The sequence below is a fragment of the Ammospiza nelsoni genome, chromosome 17, assembly GCF_027579445.1.
Source record: "Ammospiza nelsoni isolate bAmmNel1 chromosome 17, bAmmNel1.pri, whole genome shotgun sequence".
Taxonomy (NCBI): Eukaryota; Metazoa; Chordata; class Aves; order Passeriformes; family Passerellidae; genus Ammospiza; species Ammospiza nelsoni.
In genome coordinates this window covers 14,674,064-14,697,882 of record NC_080649.1, presented here as the reverse complement: position 1 = coordinate 14,697,882, position 23,819 = coordinate 14,674,064, and the positions used below count along the sequence as shown (strand labels likewise).

At 51.9% G+C, this 23,819-nt stretch overlaps 1 protein-coding gene across 1 annotated transcript; it reads right to left on the bottom strand.

Moving 5' to 3' along the window:
- Positions 1-287: 287 nt before the first annotated feature.
- On the bottom strand, positions 288-21,299 carry CFAP70 (cilia and flagella associated protein 70). The gene is made up of 23 exons (XM_059484501.1): positions 21,126-21,299; positions 20,551-20,733; positions 20,064-20,155; positions 18,951-19,062; positions 17,776-17,910; positions 15,722-15,865; positions 15,182-15,262; positions 14,629-14,720; positions 12,987-13,047; positions 11,577-11,768; positions 10,853-10,984; positions 9,938-10,063; positions 9,301-9,434; positions 9,074-9,189; positions 8,763-8,918; positions 7,690-7,785; positions 6,932-7,008; positions 6,070-6,222; positions 3,957-4,118; positions 3,040-3,129; positions 1,339-1,440; positions 558-605; positions 288-443 (listed from the first exon to the last, which is right to left on the bottom strand). The coding sequence occupies exons 1-23, from the start codon at positions 21,156-21,158 to the stop codon at positions 363-365; spliced, it is 2,598 nt and encodes an 865-aa protein (XP_059340484.1). The 5' UTR covers positions 21,159-21,299; the 3' UTR covers positions 288-362.
- Positions 21,300-23,819: the final 2,520 nt, after the last annotated feature.

Genomic DNA, 23,819 nt, shown 5'->3' with positions numbered 1-23,819 from the left:
CCCACCTGCCGCCATGGCGCTCGCCGCCGGATCAACCGTCCCGCGCGGCTGCAGCCAATCAGCGGCGCGATAGCGCATATCACGTGATTATGTCCAGCCTCCAGCCCCGCCCCCCCGGGCGCTGACCCCGCCCCTTTCCCCTCCCCTGGGTGGCGACTCGATCGCGACAGACCCGGGCACGATCTCTCGGGGCAGGGACTTTATGTGCGCGGGGTCAGAGCGAGGGGTCAGGGGACTTTATGTGCGCGGGGTCAGAGCGAGGGGTCAGGGGACTTTATGTGCGCGGGGTCAGAGCGAGGGGTCAGGGGACTTTATGTGCGCGGGGTCAGAGCGAGGGGTCAGGGGACTTTATGTGCGCGGGGTCAGAGGGAAGGATCCCCGAAGCCGAAGCGCTGCTGGGCCTCGCGGATCTCGTGCAGCAGCGCGTTGTTCTGCAGGCCGAGCTGCGGGAAAGGGGAGCGGGTCAGGCCGGGCTGCCCGGGACACGCGGGGCTGCTCGGTGCCCCGGCTGCGACACCGGCGGGACAGGGAGCGCCCCGCAGGGCACGGACACGCACCTTGACGGTGTATTTGTAACACTGCTCCGCCTCCAGCTGCCGCCCGCCCTGCAACACAGCACCGGGAGCACATCCTGGGGTGCGCCAGGCACGGAAAGACCCTGAGACCATCAAATCCCTCCATTCCCTCAGCACTGCCAAGGCCACCGCTAAAACATGTCCCCAAGTGTACATCCAAGCGGCTTTTAAATCCCAAAAGGCATGGGGATCCCCCCCACTGCCCTGGGCAGCTGTGCCAGGGCCTGACCACCCTTCCATGAAGTTTTCCCAATATCCATTCTAAACCTCCCCTGGCACAGCCTGAGGCTGTTTCCCCTTGTCCTGTCCCTGTTCTCTGCTGTCCCCTCCTGTCAGGAGCTGTGCAGAGCCACAAGGTCCCCCCTGAGCCTCCTTTTCTCCAGGCTGAGCCCCTTCCCAGCTCCCTCAGCCCCTCCTGGTGCTCCAGCCCCTTCCCAGCTCTGTTCCCTTCCCTGGACCCCCTCCAGCCCCTCAGTGTCTGTCTTGTCATGAGGGCGCCCCATAGAATCCCAGGATTTAGGGTGCCTCAGCAGTGGCCAGCAGCCCAGGAAAGACATGAGATCTCTGTGGAAGGACATTTGTAAGAAGCTCAGCAATCAGTGCCTCAGGGTGCTGCTTTTGCCATCCAAGCACTTCCTTTCCCCAAGAACAGCCCCAAACAGAGCTCTACACCAGCTCTTCAGGTTCATGACCAGATGCCAACCCCCTCAATAAACCCCCAGGAATCCCCACCCCATCAGGCTGGCACAGGCTGGGCACTCACCTGCAGGCAGATGAGGGCGAGATACCCCCACACTTCAGCGTTGGTGTTATTCAGGGCATTGGCTTCAGAGAGAGCATCTTCTGCTTCCAGCATCTCTTCCAGCTTGAGGGAGAGAGGAGAGGCATGGACAAATGACAGAGAGCAGGCAGAAAGGGCTTCCCAACTCAACAGGCATTGCTCTAACAGCAGGAGTGCAACAGAAAGCTCCTAGGAGGGCTTCCCTGAGAGAAACGTGGGGGAAAGGATTTAGGGCACAGACAAGGAGTCATCCTCAGTGCCAGAGCATCCAGATCTCCAGTCTGGAGCAGGAGCTTCCACTGCTGACCCCTGTGGGATCACACACTATTTCTAACTTAGCCTCCAGCTGTAAGGGAAGCAGCACAAAGCCCTTCACCTCCAGGAACAGAGTGATCCAGCTGCATGAGGAAACACGGCTGTGTTCCTGCTCCCTGTTCCTGCTGTGCAGCTGCTCTGGGCATGCAGGGGTAGCTGGTGCCCAGGCCACCACTCACCTCCCTAACCTGATTCCACAGGAGGTAAACACTTGGCCAAGGGGGAACAGAAGTTTAAATTCCTTCCTTGATTGCTTCCTCAGCCAAGCTGCCTTGGAGGAACCTGGCAAGGTGTCCCTTGGGGAGACACTGCACTGCTGGTGCCTGGGTGTCCTTGGCAGCCCTTCAGAGGTGCTGGATTCCCTTGGACAGGGAAAGCACCGAGATTCCTCCCTGCTGACATCCCACCCAGTGCCTCGGTGACATGCAGGTCATGTGCAGGCAGGAGCTCAGAGCAGAGCCCAGATTGTTTGCCTTGACTCCCTGGGGAAGGAGGTGCTGCCAGGAGCTGGGATGAGGCAAAGGATGGCTGTCCCCTGTCACTGTGATATTTGATGAAAATCCTTTCACTAGGATTTTTCTCCTGAGAAGCTGAGAAGCCTCAGAAAAGAAATGCAAACAATAATCTGATGGCTGTGGCATGTGGTCTGGAGATGGTTTACCAACATCTTTGGTTGGTCTCATGTGGATACTTAATGACCAATCCGAGTCCAGCTGTGTCAGACTCTCTGGTCAGTCACAATATTTTATTATTCATTCCTTTCTAGCCTTCTGATGAAATCCTTTCTTCTATTCTTTTAATATAGTTTTAGTATATTTAGGATATATATTACATTTTCTTTTAATATAATATATATAATAAAATATATAATGTATAATATATAATATTATATATATAATAATATATAATATATAATATATAATAATATATAACATATATAATAAAATATAATATATATAATAAAATTATATAATAAAAATAATAAACCAGCCTTCTGAAACATGGAGTCAAGATTCTCATCTATTTTCTCATCTTGGGGACCCTCAAACACCACCACAGTTCCCAGAGCAGAGGCTGAAGGTGACACCATCCAGGTGCCACGCTGGGGCTGTCACAGCACACAGGACATGGTGGCATTTGGGGGCATTGGCTCACATGCAGCCAAGAGTTGCTTTAAACAAGGGGATCCTGCAAAAGCCAAGCCCTGTGTCCTGTGCCACCAAGGGGAGACTGAAGCAGAGATTAACTCAGCATTTCTTTCTGAAGGGCTTAAGTTTTGTAGGAGATCTGAAAAGAAATTACACTCTTCACCCACTAATTTCCCAGTCCAAACCCAGAAGAAAAGGACAGGAAGGCAGCTGCACTCACCCTGTAGCAGGCAATGCCCACGCCCAGCCAGGTGAGGCAGGAGGCAGAGTTGTCACAGGCGAGCAGGAAGATGTGCTTGGCCCGAGCATACTGCCAGGAGAGAGACAGACAGACAGACACATCTCTGCATCACCCCACAGACACACAGGGCTTTGCCAAACACCCTGCTCCCACGGAGCTCAGACACCCACTGGCCCCACTGCTGCTGCAGCAGGGATTTGTTCTGTGCTGTCAGAACTCAGTGCATCCCTCTGGGTGTCCAGGGTTGCCAAAACCCCTGCCAGGGGGCTCAGAGACCCTGGCACAGAGCCCAGAGCACCTGCAGGTTTGATTATGACCCATGGAGCAAATTACCAGCTTTGTATGAGGACCTGAAAGCCACAGAAGTTTAAATAGTATAATAATAAAATTATCACAGGGTGAAAAGGTAGATTTTAGGATTTTTGGAACGGGGGTTTGGGGACAAGATGGAGGAATCTGGGCATGTCCAGCCTTTCTTCTTCTTCTTCTTGGTCTCCATCTTCTGCTGTGATGCTGGCACATTGGGATTGGTTTAGAATAGAAGTTCACTGTCTAACATAGGTGATAGGTATTGGAAAGTAATTGGAAATATGTTATAAAGGTGATAGGTATTGGGAATTAAGTGTTAATATGTTATATGTAGTTTGTAGTATAAAAAGACAACACTGCCCCAAGGGTGGTCAGAGTGCTGCTGGCTGCTGAGCAGATCTCAGCTGGGCAGAAAGAAAATTTTATAGATAAAATTTAATAAACAACTTAAGACCGAAAACTGAAGAGCTCTGACTCATTCTTCGGATGCACAGGACAAAACAGAGACTTTTCACTCATCTCAGGGCTGCAATTAACAACCAAACTCTGAGAGTAACTTGCCCTCCACAGCCCTGCTGGCTGCTCACCTTTTTCTCGTCCAGGTAGATGGAGCCCAGGCGCAGGTACACGAAGTGCATATCTGCAGCATCCTCCTCAAAGCTGATCACCCGCTCGTAGCAATCCTTGGCTTTCTCAAAGTCCTTCTGCTGGTAGCACAGGTGCCCTTTCTGAGCCCAGACATTTGGATTCTGTGCACCAAAAACCAGGAGTGAGACACGGATGGGAGAAACGCCTGAGAGGGGAGCCGGGACACTGCAAGCAGCAGAAAGGAGCTGAGCAGTGTTTCAGTGTGTTACCACAACTCCCTGTGCAGTGCTCCAGCCTGGGGACAGTGTGGCAAAGGAAGGACCTGGGGGTGCTGGTTGGCAGCTGCTGAAGCAGAGCCAGGTGTGCCCAGGTGGGCAAGCAGGCCAATGCCCCCTGGCCTGTGCCAGCCATGGCATGGCTGGCAGGAGCAGAGCAGTGCTTGTGGCCCTGTGCTGGGCACTGGGGGTGCCACAGCTCCAGTGCTAGTCCAGCTGTGGGCCCCTTAATTGTGGGGGGACATTGAGGGGCTGGAGAGGGTGCAGGGAAAAAAAGGGATCACCAGGAGCAGCTGAGGGAGCTGGGCAGGGGCTCAGCCTGGAGAAAAGGAGGCTCAGGGGGGCCCTTCAGGCTCTGCACAGCTCCTGACAGGAGGGGACAGTCAGGTGGGGGTCAGGCTCTGCTCCCAGGGAACGGGGACAGGATGAGAGGAAACAGCCTCAAGTTATGCCAAGACAGCTTCAGATTGGATATTAGGAGAATTTCTTCATGGAAAGGGTGGTCAGGTGCTGGCACAGCTGCCCAGGGCAGTGGTGGATTCACCATACCTGGAGGGATTTTAAACCTGTGTGGATGTGGCACTTGGGGACATTGTTTAATTATGAACATGGTGGTCTGGGGAATGGGTGGATTTCATGATCTCAGAGGGCTTTTCCAACCTAAACAATTCCATGATTCTGTGATATCAGGGCAGGGTTTATGGAGAGAGTTAAGGTCATCACTAGCAATGGGATCCCCCTCCATCTCCCTGCCCAGTGTCCTGCCTGCACACAGCATTCCCAGGTGTCATCTTCCCCCTGCTTTCCTTTCACTCTGCCTCCCCAAAGAGAGATCAATAGCAACTTTGTTTGTCATGAAACAGAACCTGACTCTCCCACCCAGGGACAGAGGAATAGGATATACCTGAGAGAGAAAAGAAAGGCAGATGTAGAGAGGGAGAGGCAGAGAGAGGCTCTGAGATGCTGCCTGCCCATGCAGGGAGTGACAGGAGGCTGTGACAATGGGATAACAAAGAGAGCACAGCCTGGTGTGACTGCCCTCCCACTGAATGCTCTGGACTGCACTGGAATGGTAAAGGGGGAATGCAGCAGGGGCTCTGGAATGGTGAACTGGGAATGGAGCAGGGGCTCTGGAATGGTAAATTGGGAGTGCAGCAGGGGCTCTGGAATGGTAAAGGGGGAATGCAGCAGGGGCTCTGGAATGGTAAAGTGGGAATGCAGCAGGGGCTTTGGAATGGTAAAGTGGGAATGGAGCAGGGGCTCTGGAATGGTAAATTGGGAATGGAGCAGGGGCTCTGGAATGGTAAAGGGGGAATGCAGCAGGGGCTCTGGAATGGTAAAGTGGGAATGAAGGGGGCTCTGGGATGATCAATGGGAATGAAGGGGGCTCTGGGATGATCAATGGGAATGAAGGGCTCTGGGATGATCAGTGGGAATGAAGGGCTCTGGAATGGTGAATTGGGAATGAAGGGGCTCTGGGATGATCAGTGGGAATGAAGGGGCTCTGGGATGATCAGTGGGAATGAAGGGGGCTCTGGGATGATCAGTGGGAATGAAGGGGCTCTGGGATGATCAATGGGAATGAAGGGCTCTGGGATGATCAGTGGGAATGAAGGGGCTCTGGGATGATCAGTGGGAATGAAGGGGCTCTGGGATGATCAGTGGGAATGAAGGGGCTCTGGGATGATCAGTGGGAATGAAGGGGGCTCTGGGATGATCAGTGGGAATGAAGGGGCTCTGGGATGATCAGTGGGAATGAAGGGGGCTCTGGGATGATCAGTGGGAATGAAGGGCTCTGGGATGATCAGTGGGAATGAGGGGCTCTGGGCTCACGCACCAGGGGCTCGATGCGCACGGCCTCGCGCAGACACTCCTCCCATCGGGGCAGGTCCTCCCGCAGCTGGTAGGTCCAGCCCAGGGCCAGGTAATAGGCACAGGTGGGGCCTCCCTGAAGGCTCAGCAGCTCGTGGGCCAGTGCCTTGTGAACAAACTGGGGAGCAACAGCACAGGGGGTGGTGTTAGGGGAGCAGGGACACCACGGACACCCCAGCAGGACAGAGGAGCTGGCTGACACCTCTCTGACTTCCATAAACAGAAAACACAAAGGAAATTTCTTTCTCCCCTCTTTTGAATGTTGGTCTAGTGGAAGGTATCCCCGGTCTAGTGGAAAATGTCTCTGCCCAGAGCAGGGGGTTGAAATCAGATGAACTTCAAGGTCCCTTCCAACTTAAACCATTCCAGGATTCCATTCAGTTGCTTTAAGCAACTCTTTCTGCCATGCCAAATTTAGGCAGGCAGCAGAATGTGACAACCAGAGATGTCCCAGAGATGACTTGGTAGGACAGGCACATTCCACAGCTGATACAAAAATCCCTCCAGCATACACAAGTGTCTGAATCACAGGAGTTCAGGCACCTTGGGAGCACCACAATAATGGATCCCATCTCTGAATGCCCTGTACCATTTCTGAGCTGCTCCTCTGCAGCAGGCAGTGCTGGGCTGTGTGTCCACAGCCAGCATTGTGGGCTCCACACTCTGCCTGGCCACACTTCTGCGTCTCTGGGCAGTGGTGGCTTTGCTCCCTCTTGTGCTCAGCCTCTGGAGTAGCCATGGCTCATTCCCTGAGGCCCAGAAAGGGGCTGGCTGGAGCTCTCTGGGAAGAAACCAGCCTCCCTCCCCACTCCTCCTGCTTAACTGACCCTCACAGCGTTGAATTGCATCAGGAATTCCACTGACTTCATGAAGATTGTGCAGGGAGGTGGCTGAGGTTCTGGAGCTGCAAGAAAATGTGTCTCTGTCAGTCTCAAAGTGGGGTTTTTATTTCTGGAGCCAAAGCAGGTCCTGACATCCCAGTGGAGACAGAAAAATCCCTGCAACATGGAGCAAAACCCAGGAGGTGGCAGGGGAGGCTGAAGCAGAGATTAACTCAGCATTTCTTTCTGAAGGGCTTAAGTTTTGTAGGAGATCTGAAAAGAAATTACACTCTTCACCCACTAATTTTCCAGTCCAAAACCAGAGGAAAAAAGGTGGGAATTTATGAATTATGTTTGTCAGAGACAGCTACAGTGAGGCTCCTGCCTCCTCAAAGCAACCAGGGGTCCTGAGGCACTCAGCGGTGCCATTTCCACCACCACAGGGGCTGTGGAGGAGGCAGATCCCATTCCACACAACCAGAGGAGATCTCCAGGGACACTTTAAGAGCTGGCATCTCAGGAGGAAGAAAAGGAAGGTGCAGGATGCAGTGATGTGAGAGAGAGAGCTGCATTCACCTGCTGGCTGTCCATCCTGAGAGGTGCTGCTCTGAAAATCAGAGTGAACCTGCTTTGCCTGCAGATTCCCTGGCTCAGGAGAGACAACAGGCCCTGGCAGCACAGGGGCCAGGGCTCACTGCTCCCACATTACTCCCCACCATTCCCACAGGACCATCTCCCAGCTCTCCACATCCCCATTCCCAAACCTTGTGGGGCTTCCTGCACTGCTGGAGCCTCTTCCTTGGGTGTCTCACCTTCCTCGACCTCTGGTGGTTTGTCAGCTGAGCCGTCTGGAATCTCCTCTGCAATGAAATCCCCAAGAATCATTAGGTGTAAAGCCATAAACTTCCCAGTCTAGAACATGATTCCACAAAACAAAAACAAACAAACAAAAACCAACCAAAAAACCCAACCAAAAAAACCCCAAAAACACACACACAAAAAAAAAAAAAAAAAAAAAAAAAAAAAAAAAGGAAGAAAATATAAAAGATCTATCAGGTTTTCAAAGCTGGGAAGAAATTTCTTTGCAGGAGGCAATACCTGGGGCAGAGATTTTTAGCACAAGATTACCATGGGAAGCCAGAAACAGGTATAAATGAGGCAGGATGAGAGGAAACAGCCTCAAGTTGCAGCAAGGAGGTCTAAGTTCAATGATAGCAAAAAATGTATTGACAGAAAGGGTGGTCAGGCATTGGGTCAGGCTGCCCAGGGCAGTGGTGGAGTCCCCATCCCTGGAAGTGTTCAAAGGCCCTGTGGATGTGACAGCTGGGATTTGGGCTAGTGATGAACACAGCAGTGCTGGGTTAACAGTTGGACTCGATCTTGGAGGCCTTTTCCAGCCTTAGTCATGCCATGATTCTATGAATATCCCTTTCCTCATAATCAGAAGGGACAAAAACCCGCATGTGTCATGAGCCTGCCTGCCTGAGGCACTGTGCATGAGTGGTGATAATGTTAAAAATAAAGCCAGTCAGCATTTCCTGCAGCCTGGCCAAATATTTGGGATTCAGGACAGACAGCCTCAGCTCAGGCTGGACTCAGAGGGGCTCCAAAGGAAGCCTTGGCCTCAGGGTGAGTGCCAAGCAGCTGGTTTGCCCTTTGGATTGCTGTGCTGGGAACTCACAGTGACAGATTCCATGGAATTCTGTTCTAGCTCACAGTCCACATCTACCTTTACCCTTTGTACTTCTCCTGTTAAAAACTCTCCTCCTTCCACTGTTCACCACACTATCCACCCCTCCTTGCTGGTGTCAGGGCACCTCCTGGCTTTGTCTGTTACCTGGCTCTGTTCTGGGAGAACTGGGCTTTTTCCCTTCTGCCTCAGCAGCCTCAAGGATTCTCCTCTCCTCCTCAAGCTCGGCTCGCAGGAGCTTCTTAGCCTCACGGAAGCTCCTTTCTGCCTGAATGTAATTATTCTGCATCTCATAAAACAAACCTGTGGGAGAGACACAGCAGCATCAGCACACACCCAAAGGAAGCAAAATGCTCCCCTTAGCCCTCAGCTCAGAGCAGGGAGAAGAGGACTGTGGGCAGGAACAATGCTTGGCTCCACAGGAATACCTTGAGCACCAGACTGGCTTGGTTTTGTACCTGTGAGGGTCCAGGCTATGATGCTGGGTGGCTCCAAGGAGCAGGCATCCTCAAAGAAAATCTCTGCCTCTTCATAGGTCCGCAGCTTGACACACGCAATGCCACAGAGCAGCAAGCTGGGGCAGGGGCAGGGGCAGAGCAGTCAGCCTGGCAGCCCCACAGTGGTGTGGGGGACACACCCCACAACATCCCCACCCACCCAGCCACCCAGCAGGAGCACTGAGCACCTTTGGACGTGCTGGGGGTCCAGACAAACAGCCTGCTGGAAGCACTCCTGGGCTTTGGTGGCATCCTCATACAGGAGGCAGAAGGCTCCATAGTCCAGCCAGGCCTGGATGCTGCGCTGGTCCCGAGCTATTCTCTGCACAACAGAGATCAATCAGCACTGCAGGCAGGCTCAGCAGAGCCATGGACTGGGCAGGCAGTTCTGGAATCACCACAGCTTCCCTGGCCACCCCAGCCCAGCTGAGCAGGAATCAAGACCTTGTCTGTACATGCAAAGGTGTCCCCTGAATGGGATTGTGCTGGAAGCCCGCTTCCTCTAACCTAACACATGTTCTCCAGCTCCAGCTGACACCTCCTAGGGCCCAGTGTCCCCAGAACTGGCCCAGCACATCCCATTTCCCCTGGCCTCGAGGCTGGAGTCCTCAGTGACCTGCCCAGGGACAATCTCACATCCTGCAGGGAGCAGCATCTCCCTGGGAAATCCCTCCCAAATCCTACTTCAGCCTGAGTATCCTGGTGATGCTCAGCTCCTTCCTCCCTCCCTCCAGCACAGCCTGAGCTGTGAGCAGTGGCCCCACTGTGCTGCTGGGCTGTGCCAGTCCCCACAGGTGATGGCAGAGAGATCTGGGGCTCCCTCACCTGATTGTAGAACAGAGAGGCCAGTTTGAGGTCCTTGATGGCTTCAGCTTCACGAGCAAAGAGCAGGAGCTGCTTCCTGGTTGAGTTGGGTGGAGGGGCAGGAGAAACATCTTCCCCAGACAGGAGCTGGCAGGGAAGGAGACAGGGTTAGCCCTGGGGAAGGGGAGAGTGCTTTGTGTGATCCCAGCATGGCACACCAGCACTGCACACAGTACAGACCAGTATGGCTGGGGCTGGCACTGGGAAGGGCAAGCTGCTCTGTGCTGGACACATCCCCACCATTCCCAGGTACCTCTGCCACACAGGCACAGGGCAGTATCAATCTTTACAAGGACATGGAGGGACAGGACAAGGGGCAAGGACTTCCCATTGCCAGAGGGTTAGATATTAGAAAGGAATTCTTCCCTGTGAGGATGAGGAGGCCCTGGCACAGGATGCCCACAGAAGTTGTGGCTGCCCCTGGATCCTTGGAAATGTCCAGGGCCTGGATGGGGTTTGGAGCAACCTGAGATAGTGGAAGGTGTCCCTGCCCATGGCAGGGGGTGAATGAAATGAGCTTTAAGGTCCCTTCCAACCCAAACCTGTCTGTGATCCTATGATTATTCACAGCATTCCCTAGGTCAAAGTGATGACAAACTTCAGTGGGACACTCACTGGTGACCTCAGCTCCTGCTCTGCCCAGCCACCCTCACCATGTGCCAGCTACAGCAGCTTCACCAGTGCCATCTCACACCTACCCCAGGATTCTGAGCATGGGATACAAAGGGATGCCTGCCTCGAGTGTGGCTCAGGGTCTACAAGTGACAACTCCAGCAGATGAAAGCATGAGCCTGCTTCTGCCTTGAAGGCCACAGTCCTTCCCCTGCCCTGGAGCCAGAGTGAAGCCATGGCCTGAGTGACCCCCATTTCCCCCACCTTGTTCAGGGCCATGTGCATGTGGTCCACGAGGTACACATAGAGCTCACTGAGGAATGCCTGCAGCTGCTCCTTGGTCTCAAACGCTGTGGTCTTCAGGTATTTCTCCCTCACAATCTTCACCACAGAATACTGTGGAGACAAGGGACATTGCACAAGGCAGTTTCCCTCCCATGCCCCCCACCACAGACAGAGGCTGAAGCTCCAACTTAGTTCTGAGAAATAAATCCAGTCCAGCACTGATAAAAGCAAAAAAAAGCAAGCAAAGGGGATTTCCTTTCCCACCTCCCTGACAGCCTTTAGGGACAGCATGTGGATGGCTCACCTCCTCAGGACAGAAAGGAGGGCTCCAGGAAGAGTGTGGAACTTCCTTTCCCTGCCAGGGCAGACTGGGAATGTGGGAATAGCCAGCTTTGCTGGGGCAGACTGGGAATGTGAGAGCAGCCAGCTTTGCCTTTCTCAGGTTATGAGCATGGGGCAAATGGATAGGAGTAGCTCCCATTGATAGGAAGTGCTCTCTTGTTGTGGGACCAAAGCAACTTGGTGCCTGATCCATTAGAGGGGAATCTTGTCCCTCAGTGCTCACTGCAACAGCTCTAGGTGGCAGGAAAGGACTCTAGAGCACCACATCATCCTGAGTTACCACCACAGAGCAGCAGTTTCTCACTGAGAAAGTGTCTGGACAAAACAAGTAGGGAAGCAAAAAGCACAAAGGAGCCTTCACCTTAAGCTGTTCCTTAAAAGCAAAATATTTCCCAGAGGTATTGAGCTCATAGTTGAGCTGACGTTTCTGTTCCTCCATGGTTTCGTGGTCCATCACTCCCTGCTCAAGCAGCTGCTTCCCAAAAAGCTCATGGTACTCCCTCAGGATGGCAACAGCAACAGTGGTGACACGTTTGTGATAATCTTCCACCACCTAGGAAAGAAATAAATAAATTTCACAAGCCACTTATGCAATCAACCTTGATATGTATTTGATTTGCCACAGCCCACGCCTCCCATTAACTCCACCTGACTCAGGTCTCAATTAGTCTGTCACACATCCTTTCCTGTCCACGCCTGAGGGCTGAGAAAATATCTGCAGGTAAACATAAAAGAGCTCCTTCCTGCTAGGATTTTCCATCACAACCCAGTATTCCAGTCACTGCTATCTCTCCTATAGCAATATAATTGGCTGTGAGTAAAATAGATCTCATTTACTGGGAGCCTTGAAACCCATGGCCAGCCCTCTTCAGCAGAACCTGTCATCTCCATAATCTTGATCCTCAAAAATTCTTGGTGATCTGAGGAAGGTCAGGGCTGATTCTGTTCAGGTTTGTCTGAGTCTGACGAAGCACAGGGGCTGCTCTGAGACAAGGAACTGTTGGGACTGCCCAGGATATAAATAAGGTGCTGATAGCCTCTTTTCCCAGCACCCCATTTCCTTCCAAACATCCCCCCATGGCTGCCTTCCCTCCCTTTGCTCCATCTCTTCATGGCTCCCTTTGAGTGGGATGTGAACACGAGTGATGGAAGGGCTCCCAAGGCACACTGCTCTGGAGATAACCCATACAGAAGTTTCCTTTTCTGTGTGTTTCATAGAATATGTTGAATTGGAAGGGATCCACAAGCATCAAGTCCAGCTCCTGGCCCTGCACAGACACTCCAACAATCCCACCCTGGGCATTCCTGAGAGTGTTGTCCAAATGCTCTTGGAGCTCTGGCAGCCTCGGGGCTGTGCCCATTCCCTGGGGAGCCTGGGAAGTGCCCAGCCACTCTTTTCCTAAAATCCATTTTCCTAAAATAGTTTCCTAAAATCCTAAATTCCTAAAATTAAAATAAATTCCTAAAATCCTAAATTCCTAAAATCTTTGTCTAAAATATTTTCCTAAAATCCAGCAGAGATTGAAGCTGCCCCTTGTGAGGAAGCTGCAGACCCCAATGAGCTCCACCCTCAGTCTCTCTTCTCCAGGCTGAACATTCCAAGTGACCTCACACTCCTCACATTTCCATATTCCCTTCTAGACCCTTCACCACCTTTGTGGCCCTGCACCCCTGATCTCTTCAAACCTCATCCCCACGTTGCTGTGGGCTGAGAATGAAGGCTCTGAGGGCAGGGTGGGGTGGCAGGATGGTCACAGGCTCTCACACCAACCTTTTTGGCTCCTTCTGTCCGTGGGGCCAGCGCAGGGCGGGGAGGAATCAGCTCCTGAACCCTGTGAGTGAGAGCAGAGGAGAATCAGCAGAGCCACTGCCAGGGATGTTGGCTTGTGTAGTGTGAGGGCTTCACTCTGCCATCGTGTCCATGAGACACCTCACAGGCACCTGGGAGGAAACCTGGAATCTCAGACCAAGAGTGAACAGCTCCCTACAGCTGATGGTTGTGCTTTGTCATGACAGGGTTAACATTTACTGCCAACCCAAACTGCTCTCCTGGAGCAGCAGAGCTGAATCTTGGAGCTCCTGGCTCTGCAGAACAGGTGTAAGGAAGGAACCAGCCTGAGGAAAGCAGAATTGGGTCACTAAACAGCCCAGACCACAGTTCCAACACTGTCCAGTTTGTCCACACATCGACCCCCAGACACCCACCTCAGACCCCCAGACAGCCCCCAGCCCTGCTTGGGCCTCTGTGCAGTTCCAATGACCTTCCATTAGGATTAGCATATTTCAAACTAAGATTTTATTAAGGAGAGGGTGGCTGAGCAGATTCTCTGGAAGTCTCCTTCCCTTGATATATCCAAAAAGCATCTGGACACAGAGGAATGTGCTCTGGGGAACCCCAGTTGAACATGAATGTTGGTCTAGGTGACTTTCAAGGGTCACTTGCAAACTGAATAATTTTGGGATTCTGGAATTAAAATCCCTGGTGCCAAACCAGCCTTAATTTTTTTTTTTCACTATTTCCTGCTTGCTGGACTCCAGAACACCCTCAGTCCTCAGAACATGATCCATCCCACCAAGCCAAGGTGCCACAGGCCTTGTTCAAGGAGGAGTGACGCTGAATCCACACACACTGCAGAAGAGCAGAAATGTATAAAATAGGGCAGGAAAAGGTCTGTTCTAAGAGGGGTTCACCTTCCTCAGCCTGTTCCTCCTAGAAGACAGCAGGGAGCAGTGAGGACAACACATATACCTTCAATGGATGACATTTCTGTTTGAGAGATATAAATCTGCACCTCTTATATCTTCTTCATCTGCTGTATTTTCTTTTTTTTTTTTATTCCATAAATTAGATGTTTTATGCTTTTCTAACCCATAACACAGCAGGGCTGCCACTGGACAGGAACTGAAATCTCAAAGCAGCAGAGATGAAAGAGCAGCTCTGCAGCAGAACAACATGAAAACTAACATAAAAGCTGAGGAATGGGTAAAACATTGTGAGAAAACTTCTGGAAAGCTAAAAATGAGAGAACGCTCTGATGAAGCAACAGCAGCACTACCCAGGGCAGTCCACGCTGGTGGCCAGGACTGACCAAGCCACTGAACATCACATGCAAGAGGAAAGCACATGGGGATTAGAGGAAAACAAAGCCCAGACAGGAACACAGACATTGCTGTGCTGCTCTGGTGTCTCTTGTTTTGAGAGGAATGGCAGGGAGATGCCAGCTGGGATGAACAAGTGTTTTCCCAACACACCAGATGCCACGTCTAAAGCAGTCTGGCCAAATCCTCCCCCTGATTCCTGTGGGCTTTGCCTCAGGCCCTCTTTATGGAGTATTCCAAGGGGGGTTTGCTGCACAAGGCTCTCTCCAGTGTGCAGAGAGGAGCTGTCAGCCCCACAGCCCATCCTTACGCACCGCTGGGCCAGCTCCTCCCGCAGCCGCTTTGGGACCAGGGGCCTGTCCAGCTTTATCTCCATCACCAGGAACGTTCCTGCCTCGCTGTAGAGCTGTGGAGAGAAACATTGTTCCCTGTGTGGTGCTGTCTGCAGTGCTGGCACAGTGAAATACTGAGCCCACAGCCATACATCTCCCAAGTGCAAAGATCCAGCTTGTTTTATAACCCGCCCTCCGAATGAGTTACAGCAAAATCCAGCTCGAGAAACCAGGCTAGGGAAAAGGACAGAGCCCAGATAATCAATCTGCCTGCAGAATGAATGTGCATTCCAGAGGAAGAAGTCAAAATATGAGGGGATAATTTAAATAAATGCCTGACAATTTGCAGAGACCTTCTAGCCCAGTGTGCCAGCCTGCTCTCCAGATGGACGTCACTGGAAGAACTCTGGGACAGCATCTGCGTAAAACATCCTTTGTCCCCTCACTCTTGAGGAATTTAATTGTGTGAAAGGTGTGAGACACCAGCACAATGATGCTCTACACTCTCTCCTTGTCTTTGGAGAGACATAATTACCTGTCCTTCAAGGCTGAGATTTGTGACATTTTCAGATTCTCCAGTGCCATCTGACAACTGGATTTTGGATGGGCTGAGTAACTCTTAGGAAAAAGAAATGATGTCTTTTGTTTCAGACTCAATAAATCTCAAATCTTTGCAAGTTCCAGCAAATCCTAGGATTTCAGACAAGGGAAAGCTGCAGCTTCCTTACAAGAAGCAGCTCCAGCATCTGCTCTCTGTGACCAGTGACAGGACCTTAGAGAATGGCTGGAGCTGTACCAGGGATGGGTTAGGCTGGATGTCAGGGAAAGATTCTTCCCCCAGAGGTTGTCAGGACCCCAAGGCTATCAGAGCTCCAGGAGTGCTTAGACAACACTGTCAGGCACAGGGTGGGATTGTTGGGGTGTCTGTGCACAGCCAGGAGTTGGACTCATGGTCCTTGTGGATCCCTTCATGTTGAGAGGATTCTATGGGTCTAGGACAAGGAGTATCTCTCATCCATCCCTAGTTCTGTGTGTCCCAACTTCCTGTGACACAGAACCAGAGCAACCATGGTGCCTCCCCAGACCTTACCATGGCATTGGAATCTTCCTTCAGAGGCTTGCTGGTAGTAGCTTTGCTGGAAGGAGAGGTCCCCAGCCTTTCCTTGCCCAGACTGAGCTGTGACCTGCGGTCCCGGAAAATACTGTACTGAACTCTGGTCTGAAAAACAGAGACAATCAAGGGACAAAGCAGGCCTCCTCACTCATTTGCCTTAACCTCTCTCATCACAAAACACACTGTCAGGGTCTTAAATGCCTTAAGAAGTTTTGTAACCTCATTGTCTCCTCCTCGAGTTCAGCTGCTGGTGCTCCAGCCCAGCTCTGATCCTGTGTGGCTGTGAAGCCTCAGGTCAGACTGACACTCAGTGTGGATGTCTCCATGTTCCCTTCAAGAGCTGTGTTTGTGTTTTCACTGAGGACTGGCCCTTGGTCCTTGCCTGAGATGTGTGCTGAACATGCTGGAACCCAGATCTGTGATTCTGAATTCCTGGTGGGATCCTGGACCTGCCCCACAGACATGGATGTGCTTGGTGATGAGGGCTGCTGGATGAATCTGGCTTCTCTCACCAGGCCTGCTCCACACATTTTTGGGGGCCCCCACCTGCCTGACAGCATCCCTTGGCTCCCAGCTCATCTTCTGGTGTGGAGCTGCTTCCCTGACACACATCAGGGAATTGCAAGGAATAGGTTTGTCAGACTTTGTGTTTACAAAGTGTTTGACCACCCCGACAGGCTGCTCCCTCCCACACACCCTGGTTACAGGAACTGGGCTAGCAAGAGTTATGGGGTTCCTGGGGAGAGGATGGAGCAGCTGTAGAGAAACTCCTTAAACCAAGAGGCAACCCAAAGCACCTGGGGAGTAAGAAGGACTTCACATGTGACAGATAAATGGCACAGGACAAGCAGCACCATGCAGCCAAGGGGTCTTTCATGGCAGGGAAGCAGAGCCCAGCAGACACACTCATGCCCAGCCCAGCTCTGCAGCAGCCAGTGGGAGCAGGAGAAAGGCTGGAATTCACCCAGCCCCTGCACCTGAAGCACAGCCCCACAGGGAACATGGGGGGTAGAACCAGGCTGTACATCTGCCCTCCTGAAACAAGCTCAGGTTTGTTCCAGGAGGGAGAGACTGTGGGGAAATGGAGATGTAACTGTCACTCTTAGTAACAGAGAGGGAAAAAAAGAAAAGACAAATAAACCTCGGTGAGCTAGAGCTGAAAGAGCTCCAGTGACAGCTTTTTTGGTGGTTGCCGGGGGTAACGCAATCCTTTTAAAGCCACTGTTTGCTCTTCCCAGCAGCACCCTTCCCTTGCCCATGTTCCAGCATGGGGAGAGTGGATCATGCTGGCATAGGAGGGAGTGGAGTGAGATTCAAAGCCTCTCTCAGCCCCCAGACTTATTCACTCCCCCCCAGAAATCCCCTGCCTTGGAAAAACCTGCACCTAAAAGCTTGTATCATTAGTTTTCTCAATCACCAGAAGGGCACTCAAGGTTCAGATCCAGCTCCTACCAGCATACTGTCTACTCTGCCTGCTCCCAAACACTCCCTGTCCACCCTGCCTGCTCCCAAACGTCCTCTATCCACTCTGCCTGCTCCCAAACACTCTCTGTTCACTCTCCCTGCTCCCAAACACCCCCCGTCCATCCTGCCTGCTCCCAAACATCCCCTGTTTACCCTGACTGCTCCCAAACACCCTCAGTCCACTCTGTCTGCTCCCAAACTCCCCCTGCCTTCACTGCCTGCTCACAAACACCCTCTGTCCACTGTCCCTGCTCCCAAACACCCTTCTGCCTTCACTGCCTGCTCCCAAACACTCCCTGTCCACTCTGCCTGCTTCCAAACACCCTCTGTCCACTCTGCCTGCTCCCAAACACCTCCTGGTTACCCTGCCTGCTCCCAAACATCCTCTGTCCACTCTGCCTACTTCCAAACACCCTCTGTCCACTGTCCCTGCTCCCAAACACCCTCTGTCCACTGTCCCTGTTCCCAAACACCCTCTGTCCACTGTCCCTACTCCCAAGCCCCCAGTGCAAACCCAGCTGCAGAGCTGGAGCAGGGCCTGCTGCTCTCACCTTCTCAAACACCTCGCTGTCCTCGTAGTTGAAGACACGGAAGGCCCCTCGGATCTGCGTCACCCCAGGGCACAGCAAATGCATCATGTTGACATATGCCACACCATGGAAGGCAATCGGCTTGTCCTCATCTTTCTGGAAACACAGAGCAAGGCACTGAGATGCTGAACACACTGTTATTCTCCTTAAGGGAACAAGGTCACCAATCTCATTAAGAGAAGGCCACACAGCAAACTGATGCACCTGATGAGCCCATGGTTCTGTCACTGGCACGCAGCCGAGACAACCTGGATGAACACACTGGAGTCATTCCACATGTAGAATATTAATTTTGTCCCAATCCCCATGGGGCAGCTTTTGTCTCTAATTCCTGCACTCTCCTGTTCCTCAGGGTTGAGATACAGCTGCTGCTCCTGTTGAGGTACAGCTGGAAGATTATCAGCTGTGTGTGGTTAGAAACCCAGGTGACCCTACCAGAGTTGTGCATCTCAGGTTGGACAGACACCAAGTGGCTTAGGAGGTGTGGGAGGCCTGGCTGGAAGGATCATCATCAGAGCTGCAAAATCCTGGCACTGTGAGTGCTGAAAGGGATTTACACAACTTATATGGCTTTGTCCTGGGATAGATTAGGAGCTCTCACACAATCATCTGCCAGCAGCAGAGCCATTCTCTAAGGGGCTGTTTCTCTGTTAAACCACCCTGGTTTAGATGCAAAAGCATAACTTACCTACAGCCTGAGAAAGAATGCAAGAACCTCCTCAAGCTGTTTCAAAACTCCACTGACCACAGATCAGCTCAGTGAATTACTTTTAATTCTTTTCAGAGCCAGGCTGGACAAGCCTCTGAGCCACCTGGTCTATGGAAAGTGTCCCTGTCTGTGGTGGGGAGTTGGAAGGAGGTGGAGTCTGGGGTCCCTTCCAACCCAAACTATTCTGTGATTTGAAAAGTCACCCTGTCCCCTTTCCAGTGAGCTACCACAGACCACCAGTGAGAGCTGTAAGGAAAAAATATGACTCTGTATCTATTTAACAGCCCTATAAAGCTGATTTTTCACAAAGCCTCCTGCTCTCTGACTCACTTTGGCAGCTTCAAGGCCGGTTTTGCTACCACAAAGGCCTCAAGAGGAAAATGCCTGCTCATGCAATGCTCCTCCACAAGCCAGATCCCACTTTTACCTTGTCAGGTTTGTTGCCTTTCCCCTTGCCACCTGTGGACATCCTGCAGAGCTCCACGGGCCAGTGGCGGCGCTCGGCAATGCGCATCTGCAGGCTGGGCACAAAGGATGCACTGAGGAGATGCAGGAACCCAGCTGGAGAGCCCCACCACCCCCCTCTGTGCCCCAGCAGCTCCCCTCGGGTTTGCTTCACCCCATTCCCTCAGCAAACACCCTCAGGCCACGGGAACACTGTGATTTTCTGCTCTACCCACTGCTGTGTGGCATTTATGGCACAGCCAGCTTTAAAACAACAGTGAGAGCAACACATTGGGCTTTCTCTCTCCCCCAGTTACTTCAGAAATAAGTGAGAAGGAACGTGATTAGCTTTGGTATAAATCCTGAATTGTACAGAGCAAGTGGATCTTGAGCTTGCATTCAAAGTGGCTGGTGACTCTGACAGCAGCAGGCAGGTGGATGGATGTGTAGGGAAAAGAATTTTAAAAATCAAATGAGATAGAAGTGAGTATTTCCACACAAGGAGTAATTTGGCAGTGAAATGCACAGCCATGATGCAGCTGAGGCCAGAAAATAGCAGGATTCAAAGATAAATGGAACACTCATCCTGATCGTGAGCGTATCTGGAGCTGCTAAAGGCAACACTTATCCAATAAAAAAGCAAATGAAGAGTGCCCACATGGAGTGAAAGGTTTGAATGTATTTGGGATTCAGTAAAACTTAATTAGCAGCTCAGAGGAGAGCTGTGGATGCCACTCTAGTCCAGGTCTGCTCACTATAACTGCTGCCCCTTCCTTCAAGCTATGCAGGGACCAGCCCCCAGCCCCAGCTGCTGCCAGCAGGAGAGGGCATTTGTGGCCTGGAGATAGCAGCTCCAGACAATCCATCTTTTCCCAGCACAGCAGAACAAAGCTGCTGCCAGCAGTTCAAGGCACTTCAAGAGCTGTGCCCTTGCTCGGGTGAATGCTTGTGGCCAAGAGACAGCCACAGCAACCATGGCAGGTGGGGGCAGAGCCACAGTTTGACCCCTAAGTGGTCCAAGAGCAGCTGCATGTGGCAGCTTCTTGCCTCAGGTCACTCTGAGCATGTTCTGGGCTGGGTTGCTCAGGTCCCTTACACGGCCACAGCGTCAGCATCCAGGAAACAGCGTGTCTCCATGTCCCACACGACCCTCCTCGAGCTCTCTGCCTGGGCCCTGAATTCCTTGTCCTGTGAGGAACAGCGTGCAGTCAAAGCCAGCACAGCAAACTCCACAGCCTGCATCATCCTCAGAAGCATCCCCAGGAGAGAATGTGAGTCACACAGAGGTGTCCAAGTGCCCAAAGGCAGGCCAGCCCTGCAGAGAGACTGACAGCCTTTCCTGCAGACACCATCAGCGCTAAGTGCCTGGCTCACTGGAGATAACCCAGCTCAGTGTGGGTGTTTCCTGGGACCAGACCTGCCACATTCTCCCTTGGGATGTCTCCAGCAGTGAGCCAGCATGTCTGTTGCCCCAGGAGAACCACCTCTGTGCTGGACACTGCACAGTGACCACCCACCTCCCTCTCATACCAAGTCTCTCCATCCCTCCTGGTTCTCTTCTAAACTTGCCAGTCCTTCCTCACCTCACTTTTGTTGAGGTCTCCATCCTCATCCTCATAGGGCCCACCAACAATGAAGGAGTCAGGTATGTTCAGAGCATTAGGGGCCAGGATGGGGCCAACAGGCCAGTTTTTGGGTCGGGGAAATGGTTCTTTTTCACCACCAGCCTTCAGGATGCCATTCTTGAAGAGCAATGGCAATTCTTTCTAGAGACACAGGAGAAAAAAATGATTTGCATTTCTAACAGGAGCAGGAGCAAGAGCCAGCTGCTCCAAGCTGGGATAACAAAGCAAAGCAACAGTACAGGGTGCCCGGCTTGGAAAATGCACTCCACCGCACGCACACAAAGAATGGAATAAAAATAAAGAGCCACATGGAAAAAACCCTGCCAGTTTGAATCCAAATCTTTCCAAACAGACCTTTGTTTGTGTTAAAGAAACACATCACACCACAGAGACTCTGAGACCTCCCAACAAAGGCTGCTGGTGCACAAGCACGGAAGCTGTGCACCCCACGTGCCTGGACACTTGTTCCATGGGGTGGGAGAAGAACCCAAACCCAGCCAAGCCCCCTGTCACTGGGCCTGGGCCATTCTCACCTCAGCAGCTGCCGGCATTTGCAAGCAAACCATGTAGTTTTGCTGGCTGTCAGCAGTAAAGGCATCAGGGACAGAATAAGCTGCCTCCAGAGTGACACTCAGGAGGTTCCCACTTGAGAAATCGGTGGCAGAGAGCAGGAGCTCTCTGGTGCTCACTATCACTTCAAGGCCAGCCTGTGAGACAAAGATAAAATCAAGCCAGTAAACAATTCTAGCTTGCCTGCTCTTAGGGAGAAGCAAGCAGAAACCCAAGGCCAGAACATATAATGTTATCTTGTGCCTCATCTTGGATGTAAAAGAAAACAACCCAGCACAGGAAAGGAATCTCAGGACCAATTTGGCTCAATTGTGGTGTTTGTTTGCTTAAATCACAGCCTGGCTGAGGTATGGCACATGCCCCAAGGGTCTCATAAAATGAGCTGTGGAGAAAGAGGGAGGGTCTCATGAAAGGAGCCACAGAGTAAGAACATCAAGAGTGGAAAATGATGCTTTTCCCCTGGTGATTCAGAGAGCCACAGCTTTGCCTCTGCCCTATCTCCATGCTCTGTGTGCAGCCTTTAATTAGCCCTGGATGGATAGTGTGTGAGGGAAAACCAGCTGGTCAGCATTTATTACCTGTCCTCCCTAATGAGTGCCCCCCCACCTTGCTCACTGTGAACTCCTCTTAAACACAGAGCTGTTAATGGGATATCCACCCCTCCAGTTTGCTCCCGGTGCTCACTGCAGGCAGGCTCAGCAGCAAAATTGGACACATTTTCCCAGCCTCATGCTTCATTCCTTATTTTAGTCACTGAGTACTTTGCAACCTGCTGAATGAGTAAGGACCTTGCAGGAAAGGCAGTCAGAGTTTGTACAATACTGGACTCAGGCATTTCATCTGCAGAAAGGAAGGCTAATAGAGCTGGGCAGGTGACCCTGCCGCTGCCTTTTGAGGGGTTTTCAGCTCTGTGCTTTCCATCTTTGTTGTTTTTTGCAGAGCAATTGAGTAGCTGCACACATTAACATTTCCCAGCACGACCTCACCTATCAGAGGGAAGCAGGGACAGACGTCAGAGGGAGCGGGAAAGGCCTCCAAGCCTGTAACATATAGGGCTGTACCACATCCGTGATGAGCCAGGCAGCTGAGTCATGCTCTCCCTCCCATTAAAAAGCAGCAGAGAGCTGAATGAGGGAAGGAACAGTTCCAAATTCCACATACCGTGGCCTCAGGGCAAAGCTTCGCTGATGGGGAGGCAGGCACTGCATACAAAGGAGCTAAGACCTTCAGTGAACGCACTCCTGGGAAGAAACAGGAATGAGAACAGCCTCAAGTGAGACCCTCTGCAAAGAATCACACTCATGCAATGATCTGGGTTGGAAGGGGCCTTAAAGATCACCTTGTTCCAGCCCCCTGCCATGGGCAGGAACACCTTACATGAGGCAAAATCATGGTTCTGAATTTTGATTTCATTCAGAATAAATTCTGAATGCTGAGCTACTCTCTCTCCCCCTGGGTCAGATTTTGCAGAGCTATGAAGGTTACTTTGTCCAAAGGAGATAATTGTAGTCAGGGGTCCATAAGCAGAGATCAGAAAGTGCCAGGGAGCAAGGAGTGGTCATGGAGGCTGTAAAACTCAATGCTGTACCTTGCAGCAGAGGCAGAAGGTCCACCACAGCTTGGGCAAGAGGAGTGATTTTGTCTGGTTTTTTCTTGTCCTTTGATGTCACTTCTAGCAGTGTCACTAGGGAGATAAAAAGAGAGGAGCTGGCAGAATTCCTTGGAGCAGCAGGTCAGGCACCAAGGAAGGTCTGTGCGAGCTCTGGCACGAGCTCCTCTTCACCTCCCAAGGCTGACAAGCACAGCAAAGCCAAAGGAGCACGGGCCAACATGAAAGGGGATTCTTCCAGCTGGCAGAGATGGACAAGAAGTGCTGAGAGCCTCCCACCACTGCTGCTGAAGTGCTATTCCTGAACCAGTGACTCCTGCAGCCACAGCACCCAGCTCCAAGGTGGGACATCTGGCAGCAGCTACTTACATAGCACTGGTTTCTGCACCAGGATGTCCAAGGAGTTGGGCCCCTCGGGGCTGTACTCAAAGCTGCTGCTGAAGTCGTACTCTGCTGTCCCATCTGGCAGCACGTGAGTCTTGGAGGAGTCTCCCAGCACTGCTCCGTTGTACTCCACACGCACCAGCGTATAAGCCAAGCTGCTTTTGAGAGTTTTCTGTCAAAAAAAAAAGAGAGCTCAGAGAGCAGCTGGCTCTGCAGCAGCATCCCAGCATCAGAGTTCCTCTGGCAGCAGGAGGGAAATTTCCTCTTTCACCATGCTGTGATGCCCCAAAGATTATCAGGAGCTGTGGCAAGGGAGATAGAGAGGTTCAGGCTTCACCTCAGGAAAGACACATCTAAAACAAATGCCAAAATACTCCACTGATATTTTTGTACTTCCAGGAAGCTTGAGACCTTTGCTGTCTCCTAAGAAAGCAGCTCCTGAGCTACAGGGATGAGCTCACAGGACACCTGTGGATGTCGTGTGGTGCAAAATGTCCTGAAATGGACAAGAGAAAAGACCCTTGAGTTGTGCCAGGGGAGGTTTAGGTTGGATAATTAGGGAAAATTTATTCACTGTAAGGGTGGTCAGGCACTGGCACAGGTTCCTCAGGGAAGTGGGGGAGTTCCCAACCCTACAAGTGTTCAAAAGACAGTGCATGTGGCA

What these genes read in the sequence shown, in the direction of transcription:
- CFAP70 (XM_059484501.1), bottom strand. Translation starts at nt 21,158, where the DNA reads ATGGTTTGCTTGCAAATGCCGGCAGCTGCTGAG. An exon ending in TCTACCTGGACGAGAAAAAG is followed by an intron (nt 3,130 to 3,956) that starts GTGAGCAGCCAG and finishes CTCTCCTGGCAG; the next exon opens with TATGCTCGGGCCAAGCACAT. An exon ending in TGGGCATTGCCTGCTACAGG is followed by an intron (nt 1,441 to 3,039) that starts GTGAGTGCAGCT and finishes CTCTCCCTCAAG; the next exon opens with CTGGAAGAGATGCTGGAAGC.